The 26,967-nt window shown below is 38.1% G+C and overlaps 1 protein-coding gene across 1 annotated transcript in view; it reads left to right on the top strand.

Annotated features, from left to right (window-relative positions):
• ZFPM2 (zinc finger protein, FOG family member 2) overlaps positions 1-26,967 on the top strand; it is a 331,407-nt gene that overhangs the window by 112,565 nt on the left and 191,875 nt on the right. The window contains exon 3 of the mRNA XM_006760253.1: positions 7,058-7,176. Coding sequence (XP_006760316.1) covers positions 7,153-7,176 — 24 coding nt within the window. The 5' untranslated portion in view covers positions 7,058-7,152. The remainder of the gene's footprint in view (positions 1-7,057; positions 7,177-26,967) is intronic.

The raw sequence follows: 26,967 nt of genomic DNA, 5'->3' as shown, positions 1-26,967 counted from the left end.
TTTTTTTTTCCCCCCCCCCCCCCCCCGCCTTATCCACACAATAAATGTAGTTGTCAGCAGGATAAGTTCATGTGCCGGATAAGGTCACAATTTCATTTAGTGACAACTTCCAACAGTACGAACTTACAAGGTTCGATTTATTAAAGAGTCAGAAGGGATAAGATCGCTGCATGGCCAGCCTGATTTATCAGGGTTTGACTGGAGGACTTGAATAGGGAATGTCGTATTTCAAGTTTATGTTCAAAACTGTGGTTTAGTGTGTGTGATGACTGCGTGACTCAAAAATTGAGAAGGAAAATTAGAAAAGGGATCCCAATAAGGCGATTTGCCGCCACTGGCCAAGAAGTCTCATTTCCTTGCCAAACCAAGCTTCGAGATGGATCCACAAAGCATCCTATAAAGGCACTATTTGTCTTAAAAACGCAGATGAGATGTGCTGTCACGAATGCCGTGACCAGACTGCAGTTTGATGGTGAAGATAACGAGCAGTAAAATGACCACCTAATCCTCGTATGTATCTGGCTAGCAGCTGTCAAATGGTTAAACCATAAGACAGCCAGAGCTCTGCCAGAGCTCAGCCACCTTGGCTGACTTTGAACATGTGTAGAGATTTCTTGAATCTTTGAGCGCTTTTTGAACTCAGCATGCTTTCGGGGCTGCCCCTGTTTGATACCATGATGTATCCTGTTTTTTCAACCATGGAGCAAATATAAATGTGGGTTCTGACACTCTAGCTTTCTGCTCTAGAAAGGCCTGGTTAACATTATGAACCCATTCATGTGGCCTGCTTTAAAATTTGGTTAAATATCTCTAAAACCAAGTTCAAACCAATCCAAAGTTTATTTTCGGCAAATGAAACAGGATCTCCTGCCATCTCATTTACTTGCAGCGAGGTCCCGTGAAATCTGAGCCTGGAGTTAAGCGATGTTCTGTAAATACCATATGCATTTATGTCATCAACTTAATGCTAAGCTTGGTTGAAGCATGATTGCTGATAACTGTGCTAAAAGGCCCACAGCTTGTCTGTTCCCCTTTGGTGTGCTACGCTTCTCATATACTTCGCTTTCTAAAGAGGCATCAAAAGGACCCCATTAAAAAGAAACAAAATGATGGCTCGATAGCACCTTCAATGAAAAAAGATTTGAGTATCTCTCTCATGATTTTAAGTATTTCTTTCCACGAGGAAATTTCTTTTGCTTGGGCAAAAAAAGTGGGGTGATATCTTAAAAGCTGCAGTATGTTTGGTAGTGATTTCTGACTTAGGGCTTTTTTTTTTTTTTTAAGTGGAGCTATCATAAGTCTTTGAGTAATCACAGACTTTTAAAAGTATGCATTATCAAGAAGATAAGAGAAACAGCCCTCAGCACTAACAATATTATCTTTTACCAAAATTGATTAGTCCATCCCTATGTGTCTCAAATATTTCGTGTGCACTTACCCAGCATGTTTAAAAAAATAAGGCTTCTTTTTGAAGAATCGCTGTAAAAATATAAACTGGGCACAAGAGAAAAATCTTTATGTTTTTATCTTGCTCTATATTTCACAAACGAGGTAAAATGTGTATGAATGTAATAAAATGTTGAACAAATGAAACATAAGGTTGTTATAATTCAAAGAAGACACATAGTAAGACATTTTTTTTGTCTTTAAAGTCAACGTTAACTGTACTCAAATGGAGTTGATGATCTTACGAAAATCTTATCCAATCAGTTCAGTGTTCAATTTGTACTTTGCAATTACTGCATGGCATAACCCATATTAATTACCAGAGAATAAACAGAAATACAAAATATACCTGAAGTTCATGATGTTTTTACTTGTGTCGAGGTGAAAGGAGTTATCAAGGGGACACTTACTAAGAAGTAATTAACACAGAACTGTGTGGTTTTGGACTGTAATATCATGGGGCTGTTAGGGAAGGAGAACTCAGTTTGTTCTGGGGTTCAAAGAAGTTTCATGAAAGAGATTAGCTTTGGGATTGATCTTGCAACATTAGTAGGGTTTGTCAAGGCACCCGGAGGACAGTGTGCTTGCCGGGTAGAGGGGACGATTCTCAGAAAGGTGTGGGAGTTAGCCCTGCAACAATGAGGAAGGCACGCCGAAGACTTTCCTGATTAGATGAAAAGAGAACATATTCTGGGGAGTAGAACAGAAAGTCAGCCAGACACCGTGGAGCAGTGTTGTGATATGATTCAGAGTCAGACATAGAAGCTCAAGTTGGATGGTCAAAAGGGAGCCAGTGAAGTAATCTCACCAATGAGTGACGTGATGGAAGCGTAGTTTTAATAAGTTTATCCTGATAGTGATTGGGAGTCAGAATTGGAGCTGTAGAGTGAATTGAGGCTGGTTGGTCATCTACATCTGAATTGATAAATACCTGGAAAATGCTCCTAAGAAATGTGGATCCAGGAGATACTTGAAAGGATGCTAATCAAGGGCTGGGGAGTATTTCATATAGAGGTGTTAAAGACAGAATGTGACCACAGACCCTGGTGAACGGTTAGATGTGATGCTAGAAATATGTGAACACACTCTTAGAATGCTTTGATTTCTTTTGGGTGAGACAGTAAATAATTATTAGGTACTTTGCACATGTTATCTGAGTTAATTCTCCTAGCAACCATATGGTATTGAGGTTCCTATTTACAATGCCATATTGTGAAGTCCAAAGGGTTAAGGAACTTGCTTGGGATCGCCTGACTTGTTCCATTTACTCTTCTAGAATTCAAGTTTGAACCTATTCCAGTTTGTGTCCTGGCCTCTCAGTCTACAAAACTCCTTTCCCTCCAGATACCCAGGCTTGTCATCTTACCAAAAGGAATCTTTCTAGTCCCTTTCTTTCTCTCATAAATTTTCACATTACTTGGTTGATCCCTTCTCCTTTAAATTCTTAATCCATTGCCTGCTATGGTACCATGTTTAGTTTATTTTTTTATTCTTTTGCCTTTCTAAATTTTCTGTGCCTGCTCTTCCATCACTCCTAGATCAACTATCTTACGGCTTTTATTACCATATACTCATTTTAATTAATGAATAAATGCCAGTAGTTATCATTCTTGCCATGGCCTTGCTTCTCAGCCCAGCGTTGTCCCTGCCCATCTAGAAATCACCTCTTGTTTTCCTTACAGCTACATCTACTTGAATATTTTTAAATTATAGCTCTTCATCTTATCCCTAAGTAGGTACATGACCGTTGGCCCACTGGCCTAAGCCAGATACTTAAACATCATTGCTGCATTGTTTCTTCCTTAACTCCTAAAATCTGAATAATCACTCAGTTCTACAGCTTCTACTTCCCAGGCCTTACTGATTACAATTTCTGAAATGTATCCAGGGTCTAGATTGGTTTTTCATTTTATGCTTGAGTGTCACCCAGTGTCTGGTATTTAGTAGACACCCAGTCAATATTAGCAGGCTAATAAATGAAGGAATACACCAATGAATGGAGGCAAAAAGAATGAATGAACAAATCAAATAAGAGCTTTGCTTTCTGATTTTGAAATCTCTGATCTTTTCGAATCAAACATCCACTTTATGATAAGGTGGTGCTAGGACCTGGGTCTTTGACCATCAGCCCAAGTACTCTTTCTCTTATAATATGTCACATCTGGGGAAAGAAAATCATGGTGCCCTGGACACCTTACCAAATGGCAAGTGAGTGAAAACCCCTCTTTAACAGTGAAGAACCAACGACTCAGAAAAGATTTAACATATTCATGGCAATTCAGCTGGTTACTGGATAGAGTTGGGGCTAAAAATCAATCTTCTTACTTTTAATGCAATAATGTTTCCTCTATTTGGTGACACATATTAATCATTGAAAAAATTAAAAATATACTCTTAAGCAACTGGAAGTTAAATTAAATATAACTTCCATTTGTACAATGTCTTATTTCTCTTGCTGTCATTAACCTATGTAACCTTTGTACTATCTAAATGCTAATAATTTTCTATTTTTTTTTTGCAGTTCTATAATGCTGTTGTGAATAAATGAATACTTTTATTTAACTATTTCAGCAACAGAAAGGATTTTTCCCAAACTCTGAAATAACTTCTAGCAGGCCAGAAAGGAGACTGGGATTTGCCTACTGGTCTAATGAAGTTGAAATGATTGACTTGATAGCTTGAATGGTTACTGGACTCTCTGTCACGGCCATCTCTAAGAGCTCATAAAGTATTTGTGATCTATTTAAAATTTTAAAGCATTGCAGGAAGACACCTCCAAAATTTGGGATATATTTGGGTATCACTTTATGATCTACCCTAAGTTTGTGATTATTAATCCATTAAAAGACAAGGCTGCTTGTAAATCCACTGGCATAGATAAGAAGTCGCTGAGTCGGAGCCCTCTTCAAATGAAAAATGTCAGTGGCGGAAAAAGAGGATGGATTACTTTTTAAAAGGGTTTTCAAAGATTCTCATGATTCCGCTTAAATGTGACATGACTACTTTTTACTGTGTAAAAACGAGCACATTATTTGGGCATCATCTTTATGTAGAAAACAACAGTCCTAACTAGGGTTTAGCTAAGGGTTGAAGTGTATTTTATCTTTAAATGGTAAATTGTACATGCGTTGTTTAAAATGTAAGTATGGTTGAAAATACTAAGAACGACCAGGGAGAAATAAAAGTTTCTTTTCTAATAGAAGAAATAGTCTAAAGATTTAAGTGACTGCTGTATCGCATAAATATGCTTACTTTAGGGACATTTCCCACCTATTCCTTTTTGACATCATAGTAGATTGTTATCTGTGCTCTGCCTTTGAGGATGTTTCAATGCAAGGTCTTTGATTCCAATGCATTAATCAAAGTGGCTGTACAGAAAGGAAAAACAATTTCAGGGACAGATCTCAGAAATGGGTTTGTTATTCCACATACACAATAACAAGTTTTTATTGTTCTGTATTCCTTGAATTCTGAATAAGCTTCACGATTTGATTATTTTTTTTAAAGCACTAATATATTATTTAACGTAGGTAAACTATTTCTAAAACCATTCTTTAGAAGCTCAAGTATACTGAACCTTTCTAGGTCTGCTTCCTCATTACTAATCATATGAGCTACTGAAAAAAAATTGGGAGGTTTTTATCTTACCTTAATGAATTCAATAAATTCTTCCATTTTGAGTTTATTGAAAATTGGGAGAGAAAGGGAGCGTGAGGAAGGAGAATAGAGGTGCAGTCTTTAAATTTGAATCTTTTCACTGTGAATATGGAATTATTTCTACTACATGTTTATTGTTCAGATGCAGATATTTTTCTATTTTATAATGGACACAATTTAATGATTACACAATATTTTAGCTGATTATGATTTATATACGTTGGTCTTGGTTTTGGGGATAAGCAGTCATAAAACATGAAATGTAGTGTCTGGTATTTTAACTATTCAAAGGAAGTGACACAGACATAGAGATATAAAGAAGAGATATAATTGAACTCAGGTTGATGGTTTTGCTTTTAAAATCATCATGATTAGGTGTTCATATTTAAAGATAGTTGTTGACTTGGAAAAAAAAAATAGGACAAGATTAAGGCAAAATTTTCATAATATGTTACCTACCATGGCTTACATCATTTAGAAAATTTAATTACTGAATACATTATATTCTATTTAGGATTTTCCTCAACTTCCTATTCTGTATGGATTTCCACTTAGAGTTCTTCCTATTCCAGTCCTTCCCATTTTTATATCTGCTGCTGAGCAGGCTGAGAAGAAACACCATTAAAAAAAACTAATAATAATGCCCTAACCGGTTTGGCTCAGTGGGTAGAGCATCAGCCTGTGGACTGAAAGGTCCCAGGTTTGATTCCAGTCAAGGGCATGTACCTTAGTTGCGGGCACATCCTCAGTACGAGGTGTGCAGGAGGCAGCTGATTGATGTTTCTCTCTCATTGATGTTTCTAACTCTCTATTCCTCTCCCTTCCTCTCTCCAAAATATCAATAAAATATATTTTAAAAAACTAATAACTTATATTATTAATTTATTAAAAGATAAAATTTTGGTGTGATAATATGGTGTGGTAATACTTTTAAGGCATACATAGCATATATTAAATTATTTAAAGAGAGAGGCTCCAATTCCGGATTAAGATTTTTTTTGTTAATCCCCAAAATGTTTAGGCTAGTGGCCATTCTTTGAAGTTTTGAAGCTCTCCTGTAATTTTTTATGAATTCATTTATTTCTCAAACAAACTCTTTTGCTAACGCAGAATCTTACCTAAAGAACTAAATATAAAAATAACTTTGGCCCTGGCCGGGTGGCTCAGTCAGTTGGAACTTCATGCCATGTACCAAAAAGGTTGTGGGTTCGATTCCTGGTCACAGCACATACCTGGGCTGGGGGTTCCATCCCCAGACAAGAAGCAACCTATTGGTATTTCTCTCTCACATCCAGGTTTTTCTTTCTCCCTCCCTTCCTCTCTCTCTAAAAGCAATACAAACAGATTTTTAGATGAAAAACTTTTCTAAATGACTTTGACCAAACCTTTCTAATTTGGGAAAAACATGTATCTCTATTTTTTATACATGTAGATGTTTTTATTCATTGGAACTAGTAAAATTTTAGAAAATTATCAAGTACTTTAAAAAATTTTTCCTGATTTTGTTCAAGTCTTGGGTAACTATAGTAAAATTACTGCCTAAGATAGATATCTCTAGTTGGAATTTTTTACTTATATTGGTGATGACATATAAGAATTTAAGCTCCACCTCATTGTCCTAATGTTTTTTGTCTATCTGTTTCGACATTGGACCAACGCCTTTTGAGGAAGTATTATTATTTCTGGTTCTTAAGGACTTGCTAAATAGAATTGACTTCAGTAGATGATGTGTGTGCAAAGGTGCAAGAAAAAAATGGAACTACATTTGAATACAATTATAAGGACAAATTTTATTTTCCTCCTAGGATAATAAGATCAGTTGGTTTTTTAGACAAGCATAATTAATTCTCTTTATATGAGTGCTGAGTGTATTGTGCACATAAAGCAAACGCACAAAAAGAGGTGGCTGTTGTTAAAGCTCACAAGTGAAAATACTTGTTTCCATCCTTTGCAGGGGAGCTGGAGGTCTGTCAGAAAGATGGGGAACGGAAAATTCAGAGTCGGCAGCAACTTCCTGTGGGAACAACCTGGGGCCCATTTGCTGGGAAGATGGACCTGAATAATAATTCCTTGGTATGTGGATGTTCTAACTCAGTATTTTGTCATTGCTCAGAAATTATCTGTTTCTTCCAGTGAAATCACTAAAAAGAACAGGGATTATTTTTTTCTTATTCATGGACCCAACACTTGGATATTTTCCAAGTGGTTTGTCTCTGACAGTAATATACGCAGAATTTAGAAGGAAACAGGTTAATCATTACTAAATGGTTGTTTAGTAAGGTAATTTATAACGTTGTTGCTTTATCTGCTTAGCCAGACTAACACTATTCACATTTAATAATACATACAAATGCTTTTGTTTTTAAGATGACGCAAATTAATTGTCATACATTACAGGTTTACATGAAAAGCAAGAAATAAGCAACCTTGCTATTCCTCGGTAGTACTCTTTGTGCCCATACGAGCGAGGATGAGTGATTAGCATTATATTTGTTGTTAAGTTTTTTGTGTGTTTTTCTAAGTTCTGAGATCAGAAAGTTTGCCTCTACGTAAGATTATGTAGACAACTGATTAATTCGATGTTTTTAAAAGTCATAGAAAGATGGGATGCTTGGTTACATTTAAATTTCATTTCTTAATTGGGTATATTAGTTTCCCATGGCTGCTAGAGCAAATTGCCACAAATTTGGTGGATTAAAGCAACACAAATTTATCATCTTGCAGTTCTGAAGATTTGGAGTCTGGAATGAATCTCTCACTGGGCTGAAAATCAAGGTGTCTGTAGGACTGAATTCCTTTGGGGAGTCTCTAGGGGACAGTCTGTTTTCTTCGCTTTCCCAGCTTCTCTGGGCTGCCCACAGTCCTTGGCCCGCAGTCACTGAGAGAGTCTTTGTGGTGTCCACATTTTGACCCTGACTCTCCTGTCTCCCTCTCTTACATTTAAGAACCTTTGTGATTACACCGAGCCCACATGGGTAATCAAGGAGAATCTATTTTAAGTTCAGCTATTTAGCAACTTTAATTCCATCTACTTCTGTAATTTTTGTTTGCCGTGTTAGGTAACATTCACAGGTCCTGGTAATTGGGACCAGTCCTATTATGTGATAATTCAAAGGCTAAAATTTATGAAGAAAAGGTCTTATATTCTTTAGGAGATCCAGAAATTATATTCTCTCTAAATTCCATTTATATAGGGAGAGTCTCATGGCTACTAAATGACCTTATCTACACTGTGGAGATATAAAAACTCCCAGAGGGGTTTGACAAATGTGCGGAACTCACCAAGACTGCATTTCTTCTTCAACTTATCACATGAACGAAATTTCTTGTTCAAGTTATTGCATGAAAGAAACTGACATGCATAGATCTCTGCTTATCCCATGCCATGTGGATGAGGCAGAGGTTACTGGTTCAGCTAACAGTAATGAGTGGAATAAATAGGAAATATTTGTGTCACCAAACTTTTAATTGACATGTGAGATGTTTGGGGTGTGCTTTTTACTTCCTAAACTCACGTATTTTCCATAAAAGGATGAAGCAAGAGATTTTACATTTTTTAAGAAACAAGTTGATAGGAGGGGCTCAACATTTAATAACCTAGGCAGTTTAATTCTTGGTGATCCAGTGCACCTATTTCAAATATTTTGAAATGTGGCCCTCCACACACTGCAGGCCTTGCTTGGTAGAGATGTATTCATAGACAGTCGTATTGATGCCTTTACTGATTTTTCAAGCAAAGTAAAAAAGAATAAAGTTGTCTAAACATCATGGGTTGAGTTAAATGCTATTCTAAACCCATTTATCTGGAGGTTTCTAGTGGTTATCGAGCACTGTTGATAATGTTTTAGGCAAGAAGGTATTTATCTTATTCATCACTCATATCAGATGCCAACACAACCTGTAGTCATTTCTCTGATAGTTCTTCAAACGTGTAATGGCACTGAAGTGGCATTGACTACTGATGCAACAAATGAACATTTTCCCCTTCTAATATCTACAGAGAAATGCAAATTTTTATTACTTTTTTTGTCATTATCTACATATATGTAGAGTGGTGCTTTTATACATTTTTAGCATATCCTAAATTGGGATGTGTGGAAAATCTATCTTTGAAAGTTTGTCAGTGAAGTAATTTCCTGAATAATTTTTTGACAGATGATATCATTTTGGCTTTTTCCCCCCTAGTCCTGTACCACTCTGAACCTATTTTTTGTCATCTTTTATATTTTTCAAAGTATTTGATTTTTAGATATAAAGTTTTCAGAATTTTTGGAACTCTTTTGAGTGTATGAATACTCTTTGGGGTATCAAAAACCAGTAATGGGTAATAGTTCTTTATAGAAAACAATCTTAATACCCTTCTTTTCTTCTTTTCTCTTAGTTAAATATCTAACTTATGTTATTTTCTTAAACGATTTCTCTATGGAAAAGCTTAATTACTTTGCTTAGTTGTACTTTAAAACTATTTTTCTTTTTCAATATCATCCTTTTCCAGAATTCACATATAGTTTATGTCATGAAATTCTACCGGTACTACTGTGTGCCACTCTTAGTTCTGTAGAACAGATGGTTAGCACATACCACACACGTATTCTTCTCTAGACACTGTATGGAGAGTTGGAAATGGATTAGCTCGTGTAATCTTCAAAACAAACCTGTAAATTTGGCTTCTTTATTGCATTTTAAAGATAAGAAAATAAAAACTTAGGCCTTTTATTTCTAGACTCTGCAGTTTTAAAACCGTGCCATCCTGCCTCCTCAAAAGCATTTGCAAACCGATTTTAGCATGGTAAAACTATTGGCCATTTTTTACAGAAATTTTCAATTGATAAAAAATCTCTGGGAGAAAATATCACTAATTACATCACTAATTAGAGGTATGCATTTTTTTTTTACTTTAGGCAAAATATTTTTCTGATTCCTCACAGTCTAGTTGAGCAGTTATGAGTTAATTCAAAGGCACCTGCAATTTTAATTCTCTTTATAATGCAGACAACACTTGAATATGCGTTTTATTTCGTGAAGATAAATTTTCCTTGTTATAAAATATCTAGCCTGCTAACTCTTCCTTACCCAACCTGGCATCAGTTTGGATTTAGGACATTCTTTTAAATTGTTTATTCGCCAGCCAATGTAATATTACTCTGGTCTGACTCATGGTGTTGGCTCAGGAGATTCAGCACACTAATTAATCCAACACTGTAATTAATTGAGTCACCATGCCAGATGTCAAATCCTTTTTATATCTTTCAAGTCCCCATCTTGAAGTGCATTAGCAATATGCCACCTTCTGCAGGACGCCTTTGCATCGTACCAGGCATTTGGATGTACACGGAACATTTCAAGAAATATGTGCTATATGGAAACACCGAACAAACTAATTTGACAAGAAGTTATTCTTGGAAGCATATAATACACTGAGCATAAAAATAAATCATCTTTTGCCCACACCACATGATCTTGTTAGATATTGCATACTTTCATGGTTTAATAATAAATAGCAGCATATAGTTAATACTTTCATTGGGCCAGATATGGGTAAAAGTGCTTTTACATCTCATTTAATTCTTGCACAAGCGCATAATACAAGAGTGTTTATCTCCTTTGTCGCAGTGGAGGAAACTGCTGCTTGGGGACATTAAATAACCAGTCCAAGGTCAACTAGCCAACCTAGACTCCAGAAACCATGTTGCCATCAATTAGTGTCTTAGAAATTTTATCTGTCATGCAGGGATCATAATACTACCTCGCGGACAGGGATTTTTGTGAAGACGAAATGAGGTGGCATGTGTGAGTTATCAATAAATAATAACTACTCTTATTGCTCAATCACCATACAAACCGGGCCCATTATAATCTATCAAGTTTAAAACGGAAAAGACACTCCAAATTAAACAAGTAAAATTGCAGACCTTTGTTGTTTGGTGATTTTACATGCCCAAATTTGACTATTTCCAAGGACTCTATTAGTCAGGATTCTGCAGAGAAACAGAACACATAGGAAAATAGAAAAGCAGGGTGTGTGTGTGTGTGTGTGTGTGTGTGTGTGTGTGTGTGTGTGTGTGTAGAGAGAGAGAGAGAAAGACTGAGAAACAGAGAGGTGGTATAATAGTACAGGGAACTGGCTCACTTGATCACAGAAGCTGGCCAGTGGAAAATCTATACTGTGGTACAGTGTGGGCCAGCAGGCTGGAGACCCAGGAAAATCAGTGATGCAGATGAAGCTTGTTGCCTGGAGAGGCCAGTGTTTTGTTCTATTTAGACCTTGAACTGATGGGATGAGGCCCATCACATTATGGAGGACAATCTGCTTTACCCAAAGTTCACTGATCCAAATGTTAATCTCATCCAAACCACACTTAGGGTTGACACAGAATATAAACGATGACAAGCTCCAAAGGTCTTTGATACATGGTATGTTTCCATTTTTTCATGTGTAGTCTTACACCCCTGAATGGTTAGCCAGTGAGTGAGTCTAGCTTTCTTCCCAACATCCCACCTCTGTGCCGAGGATAAACTTACATTAAGTGCTGTCATGCGGATGCAAACTTCATGTTTCTGAAAGTTTTGCAGTTTTATTTCATTGAAAATACCAAAAGATTACTGATGAGGAGTATTTTTTATCATTTTAATTTGTGATCAGTGCATGTTTTGAAGGTGTTTTAGAACTTCTGCATTCATCGGCTGTGCCTATGAAGTTTTCCCATTTTCTCCAGAGTACAAACATATTTGTAATATGCTAAATCTCTGCGATGCTAGCACATGGTAAGTGCTTAATAAGTAACAAGAAACAGTGAATTTATTGGGAACATTAGGTGTCTGAAATTTAAGTGACATTTGCCTTATCTTGCTTTTGAATATAGCTGCTTCCAGTAGCTAACTAGTCTCATTCAGCCAACTGCTGGAACATACACAATTAATTAAATAGAAAATAAGTTGAAAGTCCCAGGTTACTTACTACATAATAAACTCATCACAACCACTTATATTCAACAAATGGAATTTTATAAGGAAATCTCATTTGGTTGATGCTTTGCAATCAGAATAGAACCTTGTTTTATTTTCCCAGGGGGCATTTGTTGACACTGGCTCCTACAAATAGGAAATACACATAAAAAGGGTAAAATAGATAACATTTTATTGACTTGATAATGAAATAATGCATGCATTAAATTGCACCTTAAAATTTGAAAATATTATCATCATAGACATGTGGTTGAGAAAAGAATTAAAGGTTCCTGATCCACATCGTAGGAAACTATTAAAATTATTCCGTGTCTCCAATTTCTCTTTTTCCAGTTCTAACTCCTCTGGTACCAATCTCTGATTCACTCATTGCCGGAGTCTTTAAGCTTCATGTTATGCACACCCTGTAGCAAATACATCCCCACCCATATGTCTCCAGCATTCACCAGTAGTCACCTGTCAAAGGCTGCTTAGTGGAAACATCTGTGACTTTCTATTTGAGGACTTTTTTCCAGCCTCGGGAGGAAACTCATTGCAAGCCAGGAAAGCTGGAAGTGTTGGAAAGTTAATGTTTCTAGAAGTTGTCCTCAACCAGTAATGGATAGAAGTTGGTGGGTAAATAGCCATCCTGTTTTTAACCTCTCCATTAGGATATGAAAAGTGCTCTACACTGTCTCCAGGGTTTGTCAGTGGAATTGAGCTCCAGTTAGCTTTTGACACATTCTCCATGGGCTTCTTCCTCTTTCCTGCCTCTTCTCCACCCCTCTACTGAAATTTCCTGAGACCTCCTTCCCAATAAACTACTTGTACTTGAATTAGTCTCAGGTTAAGCTTCTTGGGTAGCCATAACAAGACGGCCTCTAAGATATAATAATAAAGTACATTTGAAAGTAACATCCAAATGATTGCTGAGATTCTAGAAGACATTGATTTTCTTATAAAATCTTTATTTCTTTTTAGACCTCTGCCTCTGGCACATAATAAGTATTCAATAAATGCTCTGTAAAATAAAATTCCAATCTAGTTGAATTTCTTTACCAACAGTGTTCTGACTGGTCCACTCATTTCCTTCCATCTTCAGAATCTCAATGATATAATTTATAATTTTGTTGAAATATGATTTTATTTGGGTCTTATATTTCTTTTCATTGCTATTGTAAATTATATTCTTCTTCTTAATATTCATTCTTTTCACATCTCATATCTGGCTGGGACTTGGCTTTTAAAAAAAATATTTTATTCATTTTTTACAGAGAGGAAGAGAGAGGGATAGAGAGTTAGAAACATCGATCAGCTGCCTCCTGCTCACCTTGTACTGGTGATGTGCCTGCAACTAAGGTACATGCCCTTGACCAGAATCAAACCTGGGACCATTCAGTCTGCAGGCCAATGCTCTATCCACTGAGCCAAACCGATTAGGGCTGGATCTTGGCTCTTTTGAATTTAACTGTACTTATTTCCCAAACTCTCTGATCTTTCTTCTCCCTCTGTTCCCAGTGCCTTGGGGAGCTTATCCAATTGCAAAGCTTCAGCTACTAATTTACAAATGACATTTAAATTTTAAAAATATCTCTGTCTGTGGCTTTTTACCCTTTCCCTAATTTGCAGTCCTGTCTCTGCAAGCCCTTCCCACCGACTTCCCCCAAATAAACTGTCACAAGGAGAGTCTATGACTCTTTCCACAGATACTCTCGCCTCTCTTCTCCCTGACTTCCAACATTTTAGTCGCCTTTGATTCTAAACCTCGGCATCTCCATGCCTGCCTCCGCAGGAAGTTCATTCTATAAGTTATTCAATGTTGGTTTGTTTTTTCTTCATTTCTACCTCTCCTTCTCTCACATCTTAAATGTTCTCTTCTTTATTGCCGGTAACTACTACTCTTTCTTTTTCCCTCTACTCGGAGTCGAACATCTTCTAAGAGTCTTCCTTTCACTTCCAGAAACCAACTACCGTAACGCCTGCTTTCTTCATGGCTGTTCGCTTCTTTCTGTTCCTGTTACCATTGCTTTAGTGGAAACCACTCTCATGTCCTCCCTGGTTATCACAGTATTGTTCTAACTATTCTTTCTGCCTTCCTTCTTTTCTCATTTTTCTGTACCCAAATCAAAACTAGTTCCTTTTGTTCTAAAAATTAACCTAAAGGGCATAGGGAACCCAAACTCATTGTCATATCCTAGAAGGGCCATCATGATACTTCCTCAGCTCTTGCCCTTTTCCGACTTTTAGTGTAGACTTCATGCAACCCCAGCTTCCTGTAGTGCTCTGAGTATACTCTTTTCTCACATCTCTGTGCACGGGGCATATTATTTCACCATCCTGGGAAACCCTACGCTCCCTTTCCTGCCACTCTCATCACACTTACTCTGATTCTTATAGAGTCAGCTCAAGGTCACCCAGGAGTAGACCTTCTCTGAAACCTTCAGTTTGGAATAGATATCTGTTCCTCAAGTATTTCCATGACTCTCTGGGTTTACTAGGATAAGAGCAGTTATCACATAATTGTGTCTGTTTACTTATTTCTCTCCTCTCTAGACTGTATGCTAATTGTCTTTCCTATCTAAAATAATGTATGGCTTATAGCAAGGACTCAATAAATAACCATTACAGAATGAGTAAGATATAGATCTCAAAAGTTCTTATACATGAAACTAACATAAGGTTATATGTCAGTTATATCTCAATAGGAAAAGGATGAATAAATTAATACTTTCCGTGAGCTTCTCTCCAGTAGTAGTGAATGATGCACACCTCTCATTTTTCTCAAGATCCCTGTATTCTCCCTGAGTCTTTACATCCATTTTTTTCTGTTTCCTGCGAGATCTTCATTTGCCCAACATGGCAGTACAGTTACCACAGTCAGTGCCATCTTGTATCTGTGTTATATATTTATGTTTTTTTCTTAATCTGATTTGAGTGTAAAATTAAGTATGGCAGGGATAACTGTATCTGTTTCTGTAGTTTTTACCCAATAAGGAGATATGCCTATGATGGTTCCTTGATAAATTCATTGTGACATTTGCAACTCTCTGAGACCTTTAGGGAGGGCAAGATATTGAGCCCTTTGAGGCAATTATGATTTGTTTACCACAGAATTGGTTTTAGATCCCTCACTATGACATGGGTGGAGGCCAAGAAGGTGTTCTGCTCTACCATGCTTTCTGTGAAGCCTCATCCAGCATCGCACTTTCCAGTGACAAACCATCTGGGAAATTCCATCTGTCTCTGCTTGGAAACTGAGGTGGCAGTCGCCCACTGTGAGCAATTTTCTATTAACTTCTTGGATAAGATCAGTCAGATTTATACTGAATTGATGGGAACCGTAAGAGCAGGGTTGTTCCAAGAGAAGACAAATGTACTGATTCCTCTAATTGGGCTTAAGCCAGTTTCATTCACAGATGCCCTTAGGTTCTAGTAGTGCAAGGACTTATAACCTTTTTAATTGTACCCTGTTCCTCTTGGGAGAGGCTGGTGAAATTCATTATTGATGGAGGTTGTAGATTTGTCCCTTAGGGAGGCCAAGATCCTGGCTTCTCTTACACTCTATCTGCTATGTGGAGAATTAATGGAAGCTGAGTGGACGGGGAAGCTGCTCAAAGAAGACACGAGGCAAGACATGAGGCATTTAATACAGCAGAGCCTTGGAAAATGATGCATTGGTCTGGTTTCTAGAATTAGAGTAGGGTTTTTTGTTGTTTTGGTTTTCGTTTATGGAGGGGGTTAGGGCTTGGGGAGAGCAGAGAAGTTGGTATGGAGACCCAGGTAACTAAAGGCACCCTGTCGATTGTGAGTCAGAAAAGAGGAAACCAAACACCAAGGAATTATTTCACAATTCAAATCTGTAGAAGCAAACCAGAGAGGCCAATTGCATACTGATCAAAAGGGACTGATTGTGTTACAGTTTAGATGTAGTTATAACATTGGCAGAGTGTCCACTAGTATATATAAAAGCCTAAGCAACCAAATAACCGAACGACCAGTCGACCAGTCGCTATGACGTGCCCTGACCACCAGGGGGGCAGATGATTTAACACAGGAACTGCCCCCTGGTGGTCAGTGTGCTCCCACAGTGGGAGCGTTGCTCAGCTGACCAATGGGCGCCAGATGCAGGGCTCACAGCTGGCCACTGCAGCCCGGAGACCACAGCGGAGCGGCAGCAAGCCTACTGAGCGGCTGTGGCAGGCGTAGCGGGGGCCAGGATGAGCAGGAGCAGCAGGTGGCGTTGAACAGCTGGTTTCCACCCAATCCCCGCAGGCTACACTGAGGGACCCCACCAGTACACGAATCCGTGCACCGGGCCTCTAGTGCAATTATATTTTAATATGGGACAATAATGTTGATATAGAAACAGAAAATGTGCCTTTCCTGAGAAGTTGGACCTGCCTCCAAATACACCTTGTGAGTAGCTAGGCTGTCTGCTAACCTCAGTCTCCCTTTGTCTTACTTTTCCTTCTGATGGTAAAGTCTTTCCAGGTTCTTTTTGTTTGGACTTAGGTTTGAAAGGGAGGGCCACAGCCACACAATTGTTTAACTGCCTATAGGCAGTTTTATGTACAGGCCTAACTACTTTCCTGTGCTTGAAATTTAAACATTTTAGCCTTTGGATTATGACATGTGGCTAAACCTACTTACCTAAACTCAGGCCAAGTTTGAATAAACAACGAGCATCTTTTTCTTTAAGTTTATTTTTTGTTGTCTCTTCCTAGAACTCCAAGGAGAACTTTTATTGAAGATGATCTTTTCATGGAGGTATTTGACTGACTCCATCTCATGCTGTCCATTTAATCAATGTCTGGAAGGACAGTTGTCACAATATGGTCAAAGTGGCTCTACTGCGAAAAGCGTATGCATAAAGGCGAAGAGACTAATGAATTGCTTTGCCTTTTGACAGAGTAGAGACATGAAAGACAAAGTCTAGTTATTGGTATACAGCTCCACATACTCTTGGTAGGGCTGTTCCTGTTTGTAGATCTTTTTTTCACACTTTGGGGTCCCTGGGGGCAGGGAGATAGACTCTGCTCCCTAAGGGGAGTTCTGTCAGATTCTTGGGCCGTGAGGAAGTGTTTTGCAAAATATAATTCTATTGTTTTTAATCACGCAAATTATAGACTCTAAAGCCCCAAAAGTATTTTTGACTAGAGGAGAAGTTAAAATGAGAAAGCGCTGTGAGGAGCAGTTGTTTGAAAAGTTGACCCAAACTTTCTTCTGTTATTTGCTGATAAGTCTGGCAAGCCTTTGAAAGTCTTTCTCCTCGACTTCTTGGAGGACTTACTGTTCCACGAGTCATTTTAAAATAATTGGTTTGGCACGAGACACCTACCTGTTATGTTCATGGTTAGAATAAATATTGTGCTAATGTTATGAGGATTTAGCAGTGATCTCAGCTAGGAATAATAATTAAAACAGTCAGTAACTTGGAGATGATAACTGTGAAAGAATGGATAGAAGTACTGTTTTGTATTCTTTCTGTTGTTCTTAAAAATTAATATTTCTCAGGGGTAACTCTTTAAATATATTATAAAATATTGGACTCTATGTTTAAAGCTAAGTAGGTATTCCCAGGACACCTATAGTCAAGTATTATAATTTAACAGAAGGTCTCGGTTGGAATTGACAGTGTTTACTATCATAGGCAGTTTCCCTGGTAAAGACAAGGTTGTGAGTCTGACCCTGTCCAGACCACTTCTACAGGGCTCTATGTGGATACTATGTTCCAGAGGCAAGAATTCGTACATATAATTCTAATAAGAGGAAAATAAAGTCATAATTCTTAAATGCTTTTGGAAACTTATGAAATGGTTTGAGGACCTCTCTTTGGAAGATCAACATCTCTTTTCCTTGTTAATTTAAGTATTGGACTTAAAGTTATTTTCATTATTTATTTACCCTTACCTCACTTTTCTCATAAAACCCTTTGGCCTGGTTTGACAAAACTGTGGCTTCTTGATTCTAATAAAGTGTATGTCTTCAGTGCCATTTTTTGGTGTTTTTTAAAAATATATTTTATTAATTTATTTTTACATAGAGAAAGGGAGAAGGATAGAGAGTCAGAAACATTGATGAGATAGAAACATCGATCAGCTGCCTCCCTGCACACCCCCTACTGGGGATGTGCCTTCAACCAAGGTACATGCCCTTGACCGTAATCGAACCTGGGACCTTTCAGTCCGCAGGCCGATGCTCTATCCACTGAGCCAAACCAGTTAGGGCTTCAGTGCCATTTTTTATATATTTTATGTCTCTTTCTATTTTAAAGGTCAGGAAACCAGAGTCAAGCATAGGGCTAGGTGTGTAAGCCTGTGATTTTTCTCATGTTTTTTTTATTCTTCGTTTCTAAGGTCAGAAACATAAACAGAGCTTATCTTGGTGTCTTGGGTGTAGTATCTCTCACAAAGCTGCAGTCAAGGTGACAACCAAAGCTTTGGTGTCAACTGAAGGTTCAACTGGGGGCGGATCCGCTTTCAGACTCACTAGCCTGACTTCCAGTTCAGTTCCTCACCTCTTGGGCCCCACCAGAGGCCAGTTCTGAGTCAGCAGCTGTCTTCTCTCTGAGCAGCAATGAGAGAGCAAGAGAGGGATCCCACCATGGAAACCATAGTGTCTGAGTAACCGAATCTTCGTAGTGGCCTCCGGTCACTTTTTCTGAATTATATTTATTAGAATGGAGGTGCTAGGTCCAGCCCACGCTGAAGGGAAGGGCGTTACACAGGCCCTGGAACCAAAGGCTGGGATCACTGGGGGCCATCTCAGAGGCTGTCTACCACTGGCGGCAACATGCACACATAGTTTGCTGACCTTCGGAGAAAGAAGGGCTCTCACATAGTAAGAGCAATGGGAGGTAATCCTAGACATTTGTATGTATTATGAACAGAAAAGCCACATCATATGCGATAAAGCATCAGTACCAAAAATCAAAGATGAACCCATACATAAGACATTTGTGAAAATGAAAGAGAGAGATTTTATCCTTATTTCTGAAGATAAACATGATTTTCTCCATGGGGATGACAGTAACTTCCTGACTGACTTATTTGGAACTAAATTGTGAGGATAGAGAAAGAAGATTAAAAGGTACAAACCCAGGGTTGGACAAAGTCTAATGGACATGAGGAACCAGAAGCAGGTTGCTTGCTAAGCGTTCGTTCCCATGTCAGTAATTTTGAGAAGCATGCACTAACACATTATGGAGATCAGAAACGGGAGGGGAAGTGAGAGAAAGCTTGCGGCATGGCCAGAAGAGCGGAGTCTAGTCCTGGCTGTGATTACCCGAAGTGGATGTGGTGCCTTGGGTAATCACACACACTCTCGGTTTCCTCTTATCAAATGGAGGTCATTACACTGGCTCTACATCACAGAGTCGTTGTAAAATTTTATCAAATTATATGCGTTTAGTCACTTTGAAAAATATACAGATTTTTTTTGCCCAAGCCTAGGTTACTTCTCTATGATGGCTGTGAAGAGAAAGCAGATTATGCATTCCTTTCATTCCCCAAGCAGGGCATCTGGCCTTTCCCCTTCTGTTCCCTTTCTGAACATATTTAAAAATCACTTTGGTTGTCATCTTATATGTACATCTTCATCCACGTGTGCACACGTGTTTATGCACACACAGACGCAAGTACTTAGTGATGAGCCAGCGTCTGTATTCTGAGAACTCACAGCCTAGAGAAGTACAAGGTGTGTACTTATCATCTAAGTAAATAATCACCACAGAAGCAAAGAAAAAATATATATATATTTTTAGAAAGAGAAAGGAAGGGTAAGTGGTCAAATGTTTCTTGAACTACTCAGTTCTTTGTGTTTTCTTTCTGTAATGAGTCATTATTCAGAAAGCATTTCGCGGGCGTGTGATCAGGGATTTCAGAGAACTGGAGAAGTAATTTACCCTGTCTGATTCACTTTTGAGTTAGGTTTGTATTTTAAAATATTAACTCTGGGTTTTTTTCATTACTTATGGCATTTTGGGGCTTAGTACAGAGTGAAGTGCAGAAGCAGCCGTAATGCAGACAGTGATGCGCCGTGAAGTAGGAAGCAGCGGGGACGGAGTTCAGAAGGGCAAAGGCATTTCACATGCCTTAAGTTTCAGCCTCTATTAAGAAGTCAAACAAATACCATTTGTTTCTCATTACCCCACTTTGCAAAAGGTTCCGATGCGAAACTGGGATGTGCCATTACCACCTTGTATCTTCAAGCCACTGCTACTTAGGCAAATGTAGCATATCAGTCCATGTCAGATGCCCAGGGTTGTCTGCATCTGCGTTTGAGAGAAGCATCAGGGCCCAAGGACATGTCCAGTGAGGGAACTACAGGGAGAGAAAAAGAAGTTACATTAAAGAAGGTCAAAGGTGGGGAAAACGGGTGTCCTTACTCTGAACATTGCCATAGAAACCGAGGCAGTTTCATTCTTGCTGCATGCCTTCAGGACTCGGTGGGCCTCACACCTCTTCCAGGAAGTGACATCCGCAGGCCGTTCCTTCCTCTGCTGGCCGTCCAGGAGGAGAGGGGCGAGGGAGGCAGAGGGCGCGAGGAGCTCAGACAGTGGTGGGCTCCATGGCTTCATGAATCAAGTGCAGGCATTCTGAAAAATGCTTCCCTTTGGTTGCAGCCATCTGTTTTTTGGTGTGAATCTGCACCCCGTGGCAGGGTTTTTGTGAAGGGAAACAATGAGCATTTGTATCACCCTCCCCCCCAATTGTTGTCGCCCCTGTCAGGAGGCTGTGAGGATGATGCAGGTCTGGATCGGCCCGATAAGAGAAAGAGGATTCGAACGGCTTTAGAGAGAAGCTGTGGGAGTCGAGTGTGCCATTCGGACTGGAGGAGCCGTGGGAGACAGCAGAGCCCTTAATGGGATCCGAAGGGTTCAGTGCCAAGCCTTCTGTGGCTGCTTGAGGATTTCCTAATGAAATATTTTGATGGTGAAATTCTGCGACTGTCAGGGGGGCCGCCGTTCAAGATGCTGTTTTAAGTTATTTGCTCCATAATCTGTGATTAGTCAATCCAGGTCAAAAAGACAAATAAAAAAATAAAGGGGGGACGGGGGTGTGGGAGGAAGTCGTGAAGAAACCTCCCCGAGTATGTGGGGAGGTCACTGTTAATCTGCTGACAGCGAGTTTCCATGTCATTGTCATCACGAGCTCGGTGCAAGTGGCCAGTACATTTTGTGTTCTGTAGGTTGCTATTTTATGGCTAGATGAAATATGAAACTATCTTTTATAATGCTGATTCCATTTTGGCAGGCCTTTGGGTCCACATATGGTTCAGTTAAGCTGTTTTGGAGTCTGACGTACCTTTGTTATTTATTGGGATTTTTGAAAGGGAATAAATGAGCTATTTTTGCTCCGGATTTACAAAATACACATCCAGTGCTCCAAAAATTCATGTAGCTAAGAGAATGCTAGTGAGCTTTTGAAACTGATCTGCTGTTCCCGAGGACAGCTAAAATAAAATCATCCCTACCCACGAAGGAAAAAAAAAAATTAAAGGGCAGCTGAAGCTCCAGCACATCCAAACAGGTATTTTATAGCACACTGCAATAATAAAAAGGAAGAGCCATCAACGAGCGGGGGCCAGAAAAGTTGGGAGACTGCAACCTGCTGTTATCTGTACGCATTTCTAGACTGGTAAATGTGGCTGGGATTTTCTTCCATTCATTCCACTGTTCTTCTGGCATGTTATAAATAAACTTACAGGCCTAAAGAGTGAAAAACAAAGTGGTTGTCAGAGGATGAATGATAGGCCATGACCTCACATGCCATGGAGAGTCCTGTGGGCAGTTCAAGAAGGCTCAGTGGCCTAGAGGTGGCGTGTGGTCCCTCTGTGAGGCCTGGCTGATAGAGGAAGATTAACTCCTCAACGTTAATCTCCTTGTTTTGTTGAGTTTAACTCAGACTCTTAACTTTGTTTAAAAGAATGTCTGTGTGTAAATATGAGGAGAGATAGACTAGAAGGGAAGTGATATAGTTACCAGTGTCGTTTCAGAGCACAGCTGCGGAAGGACAGCTCCATGTGTGTGGATAATGGATAGGCGTGCTTTGCACTGGTAAAGGCCCTTCAGGTTTTTAATGTGGCCACTTATTTTTATTTGAGGTTAATCATGAAACCACCTTGATAGAATGGGCACAATCTAAACATTTGGCGGTTGATTTCCTAAGGGGCTGGGTAAAACATTGGAGGTGAACCCATTTTAATTTGCCAACGAACTAATCCCCCTCACACACCCCGAATTGTGTGCCTTCCAAAAGGTATCCTATTTTTATCTTTCTGTCAACTGAGAGGGTGGTGGAATAATTATTTCTATTGTATCATAACTAATTTAACTGTCTTCTTCTGCTGTTAAATATTTATAATTGAATGACTAAAATTCATTTCTTTTTCTAATATAAGATATATTGTGCTGTATGTCTTAAAAGAAAACTTGCCTCCATATTCACTAAACATGTTCTGTAAGTCAGGAACTCTGCTAAGAAGTGAGGGTACAAAGATCTGAATTATCATCAAATAGCATTACTTTGTGTGTGAGTATTTAAATTGAGATCTCTCTGTAGCCTTTATAAATTGTTTTAACCAGACCCAACACACAGCCATATTCACACACACAAACGTATGTACACACACACAAACATACAGTACATGGTTGATTTTTAAGCCAACAAATAAGATTAACATTTTAATTTTATATTACTTATAATTGTAACTTTCTCTAAATAAAACAATCTCTTGAAGTAAAAGTACACCTCTACTGTTGAATGAGTTATACGAACTTTGCATTTTTTCCTGTCATAGATTACACAACACTATAAATGTTGATAATGTTCCTAAAATTATTTCTTTTTCCTAATTTCATCCTATCTTGTGGCAAAATGCACAATTGCAAATCATCATAAGGATATTTTTAATACTCTAGTAGGTAACTTAGAACAAATGTAGAGCATGTAGGTGTATATATTTACAGGATGAAAAATATGCCTATAATGCTTGACCACCTAGAGCATTGTAGGGAGTTTATCTTTGGTTATAGGCAAATATGGTAAAAACAAAACAAAACAAAACAAAAAAACAACAACAACAAAGAAAATGTAGGAAATGAAAAAATATTCAAGCAATGAAAACTCAAAGTACTCTTTCATATTATTTTATTTTCTACATTGAGATGGTGTAATAAGTATTTTATATAAGATTCAAAGACTTCAGTTGAATTAGGGAGACTAAATTTTGTCTTTAATTTTCAGTCTTTATCTCTAGACTTAAGAAATAAAGTGGCTTGGTTATCAGTAGGAATTATTATGCTTAATATTTGCTGCAAATCTTACATACCACTCACATTATAGGGGACAAAAGGGTACTCAATCTCTTGATGGATAGTATTCTACCTCCTTAGCTGCTGGAGACTTTGAAAAGAGAAGGGAATCATCTTCTTTCAGTTGTTTCGACAACATCCAAAGAAATGGGCGCCTATTACTTTTGTTGCTTCTTCTCAATAGTTCTTCATTTGTCTTTTGCTAATGCATATGCGGTTGTCTCAAAGTCGGAAGGAAGGGAAATCGGTAGAAACAATAAACAATACAATTCATTTTGACTGATGTGTTATTACGATCTGACTTTTACTTGCCTTATTTTGCTGTCCTGTTTTAACCTGGTTTCTCCCGAAATGCATTGTGAGAGGAATTGAATGGGATTTTTTTTACCATCAAATAATACTGAGTATTTATAATGTATGTAGCATTTAAAAGTTTCTCAGTAATTTGCTTCCATTTAGCAGATATGACTCATCTCAAAATCTACATAATTTGTGTTTATCAATTGTGAAATAATAGAGTTTTAAAAATTTAACTAGTAAGTCTAACGTGGTGAAGTATTGGATTCCATCAGCACTTTGCCTGGATATTAATGTTAATTCTCTATTGGTAACAGAGAAGTGACTTCAGCATTGGAGTATATGGGAATAAAGCAGATTCCACTGTGTAGTGACTGCTCACTAGAGTTGCTTATGTCCATCAAAAACAATGGAATATACTAGAAAACTGATACAAGAGAAGCAACTTCATAACTCCATAGGCATTAATTACATTTTTATAGTTTCTATTGATATTTACGGTGCTCTTTATAGTCTTAAAAATCTGCTCTGAAACCAGGATGAAGTGTGTTATTCTGTATGCTCTTATTTATGAAATGGTAGGTAAGGCTCATTAAAATATAATGACTTCTAAAATAGCTGAATAAAACAGTGAGGGTTTTTTTGTTGTTTTTTTCAGTGACAGTGTAAATAAGTAAAGATGCTTTCGGTTTTCAAAAACATGTTTTAACACCTGTATTTCTATCAAATTTTTGGAATAAACTGCATTATATTTGTGTCCAGCCACATTTCTGGATCAGATTTTGTCCATTCTTCCCCAAAAAGATCACCCTGGTTTTAAGGATTTGGCATCCAATATGGCTGTTCTTATTTTGTCATTGAGATTAGAGTATGGAAAATTGGACTAGAAAGTAAAGCTACCTAGTCTTAAGCTTTTGAAAAAGAATTTATTTAATTGAGTCGGTCCAGATCTTCAAATTTCTCCAAGTCTTTGCTCCCCCTTGAGTGACACCACCACTGATTGATAAGAATTATTGTCTTTGGTTCCTGTGTCAGGGAGTTGGGAGGTAAGAGCAGTGGGACCACATTTTCAGGATGCCACATAAGCACTTTGATCTGAGGCACAGTGTGCCTCAGGGAATAAGTTCCATCTTGATTTCCTTAGTCAGTCATCCACTATCAGGTTCTGCTGCCCTGATTAGCAGGCTGAAGAAAAAGAGCATACCGTGGGTGTGTGTTGCCAAGATGAAAAATAGTGATGAGCCTGTTGGCAACAGTCAACTCCTGGTTCCGCTATGTGACATTTGCTTTCTCTTTGCATAACTCCCCTTAGTGCATGAAAGAACAAAAACAAGTATTTCCATTGATTTTTCTACAAACTGATGGGTGTTTCTTAGTTTTTTTTTTCAGAGAGTAGTTTCCTCTCTTTGTTTAATCCATTGTTGCAAAATGGGAACTGGAAAGAGAATGAGCAGGGTGCATCCTGGTAGTTGCCACTCCAGTGAGAATGCCCTTTATACCACCCAGCGGTAAAAAGGAGCGGGTATCAAGCACACTATAAAGTAGCTCATAACACCTCGCTTAGCCACACCCCCACGGGACACAGCAGTGATAAAAATTAAGCAATAAATGAAAGTCTGACTAAGTTATACTATTCAGGACTGGTAAATCTCGTGCCAGCCACCGCGGTCATACGATTAGGCCAAATTAATAGACACCCGGCGTAAAGTGTGTTTTAGAATACAAATAATAAATAAAATCAAACCTTAACTAAGCTGTAAAAAGCCTCAGCTAACGTAAGATATATAACGAAAGTGATTTTAGAGAATCTGACTACACGATAGCTAAGACCCAAACTGGGATTAGATACCCCACTATGCTTAGCCCTAAACATAAAAAATTATAAACAAAATTATTCGCCAGAGTACTACTAGCAACAGCTTAAAACTCAAAGGACTTGGCGGTGCCTTACATCCCTCTAGAGGAGCCTGTTCTATAATCGATAAACCCCGATCTACCTCACCAGTCTTTGCTAAATCAGCCTATATACCGCCATCTTCAGCAAACCCTAAAAAGGGACTAAAGTAAGCACAAGTATTAACATAAAAACGTTAGGTCAAGGTGTAGCTTATAGAGTGGAAAGAAATGGGCTACATTCTCCGAACCGGAGAATTAGAATTTACACGAAAACCTATGTGAAATCAAAAGTTAAAGGTGGATTTAGCAGTAAATTAAGAATAGAGAGCTTAATTGAATGTGGCCATAAGGCACGCACACACCGCCCGTCACCCTCCTCAAATAAAGCATCAATCATATCCCAAATAATATAAAGATATCAACCTATGAGAGGAGACAAGTCGTAACAAGGTAAGTGTACTGGAAAGTGCACTTGGATAATACAAAGTGTAGCTTAAACAAAAGCACCTAGTTTACACCTAGAAGATTTCATACAAACTGACCACTTTGAAACTAAAATTAGCTCAAAACATACTAAACAATACTATTCTCAAATATTAAAATAAAACATTTATAAAAATAAAAGTATAGGTGATAGAAATTCTATTTGAAGCTATAGAGAGAGTACCGTAAGGGAAAAAAATGAAAGAAAATTTCAAAGTAAAAAAAAGCAAAGCTTAACCCTTGTACCTTTTGCATAATGATTCAACTAGAATAATACTAGATAAAGATCTCAGTAAGCAGCAATGGATTTATATAATAGACCTTGCAGCAGATAAAATCGCCTACTGTGTGCCCTTACATCTATTACATTTTCATTAATGAGGTTTTTTAAAGGCATGGCATTTTTGTGGATTGCATGTTCTTACCTACTTCACTAAGAAGTAAACAATGATGTGATAATCGCACACTTTTGTGTACCGAGGTATAGGGGCCAAAAATAAATGAAACAGTAGAGCACAAGGATCTTGAAAGTAAAACTTCAGAAGCTACTTTTGAGCTATTTCTGCGTTAAGATGCCTTCCATGGTATAGTGGGAAAACACTAAAGCTGGGCCAAGGACTTAAGAATAAAAAAACAAAACTCTTCTATTTCTTGTGATGGAAATTAATTTATCAGATTGATGTCTGGTTGACTGCAAACAGCAAATGCATTTAACCTCATTCAGTAGCTGGAACTAACCTGTTTATAAATACTCTAATTCGATCAAAACATGGAAATCACCAGAATGGATGTAATGGGCAAAAAGACAAATGAATGCACCCGTATCCACAGCAAAAGGGCATTTTCCCCCTTAACATGTTCATTGTATGAAAACAGTCCTACGCTTTCCTGCTCACTGAAAATCCAGTATTTTTAACTTTGAAAAAGGC

This window comes from Myotis davidii, unplaced genomic scaffold (genome assembly GCF_000327345.1).
Source record: "Myotis davidii unplaced genomic scaffold, ASM32734v1 scaffold497, whole genome shotgun sequence".
In the NCBI taxonomy this organism is placed as follows: Eukaryota; Metazoa; Chordata; class Mammalia; order Chiroptera; family Vespertilionidae; genus Myotis; species Myotis davidii.
The sequence above is the reverse complement of the archived record's forward strand: the minus strand, read 5'-3'. Positions and strand labels throughout refer to the sequence as shown.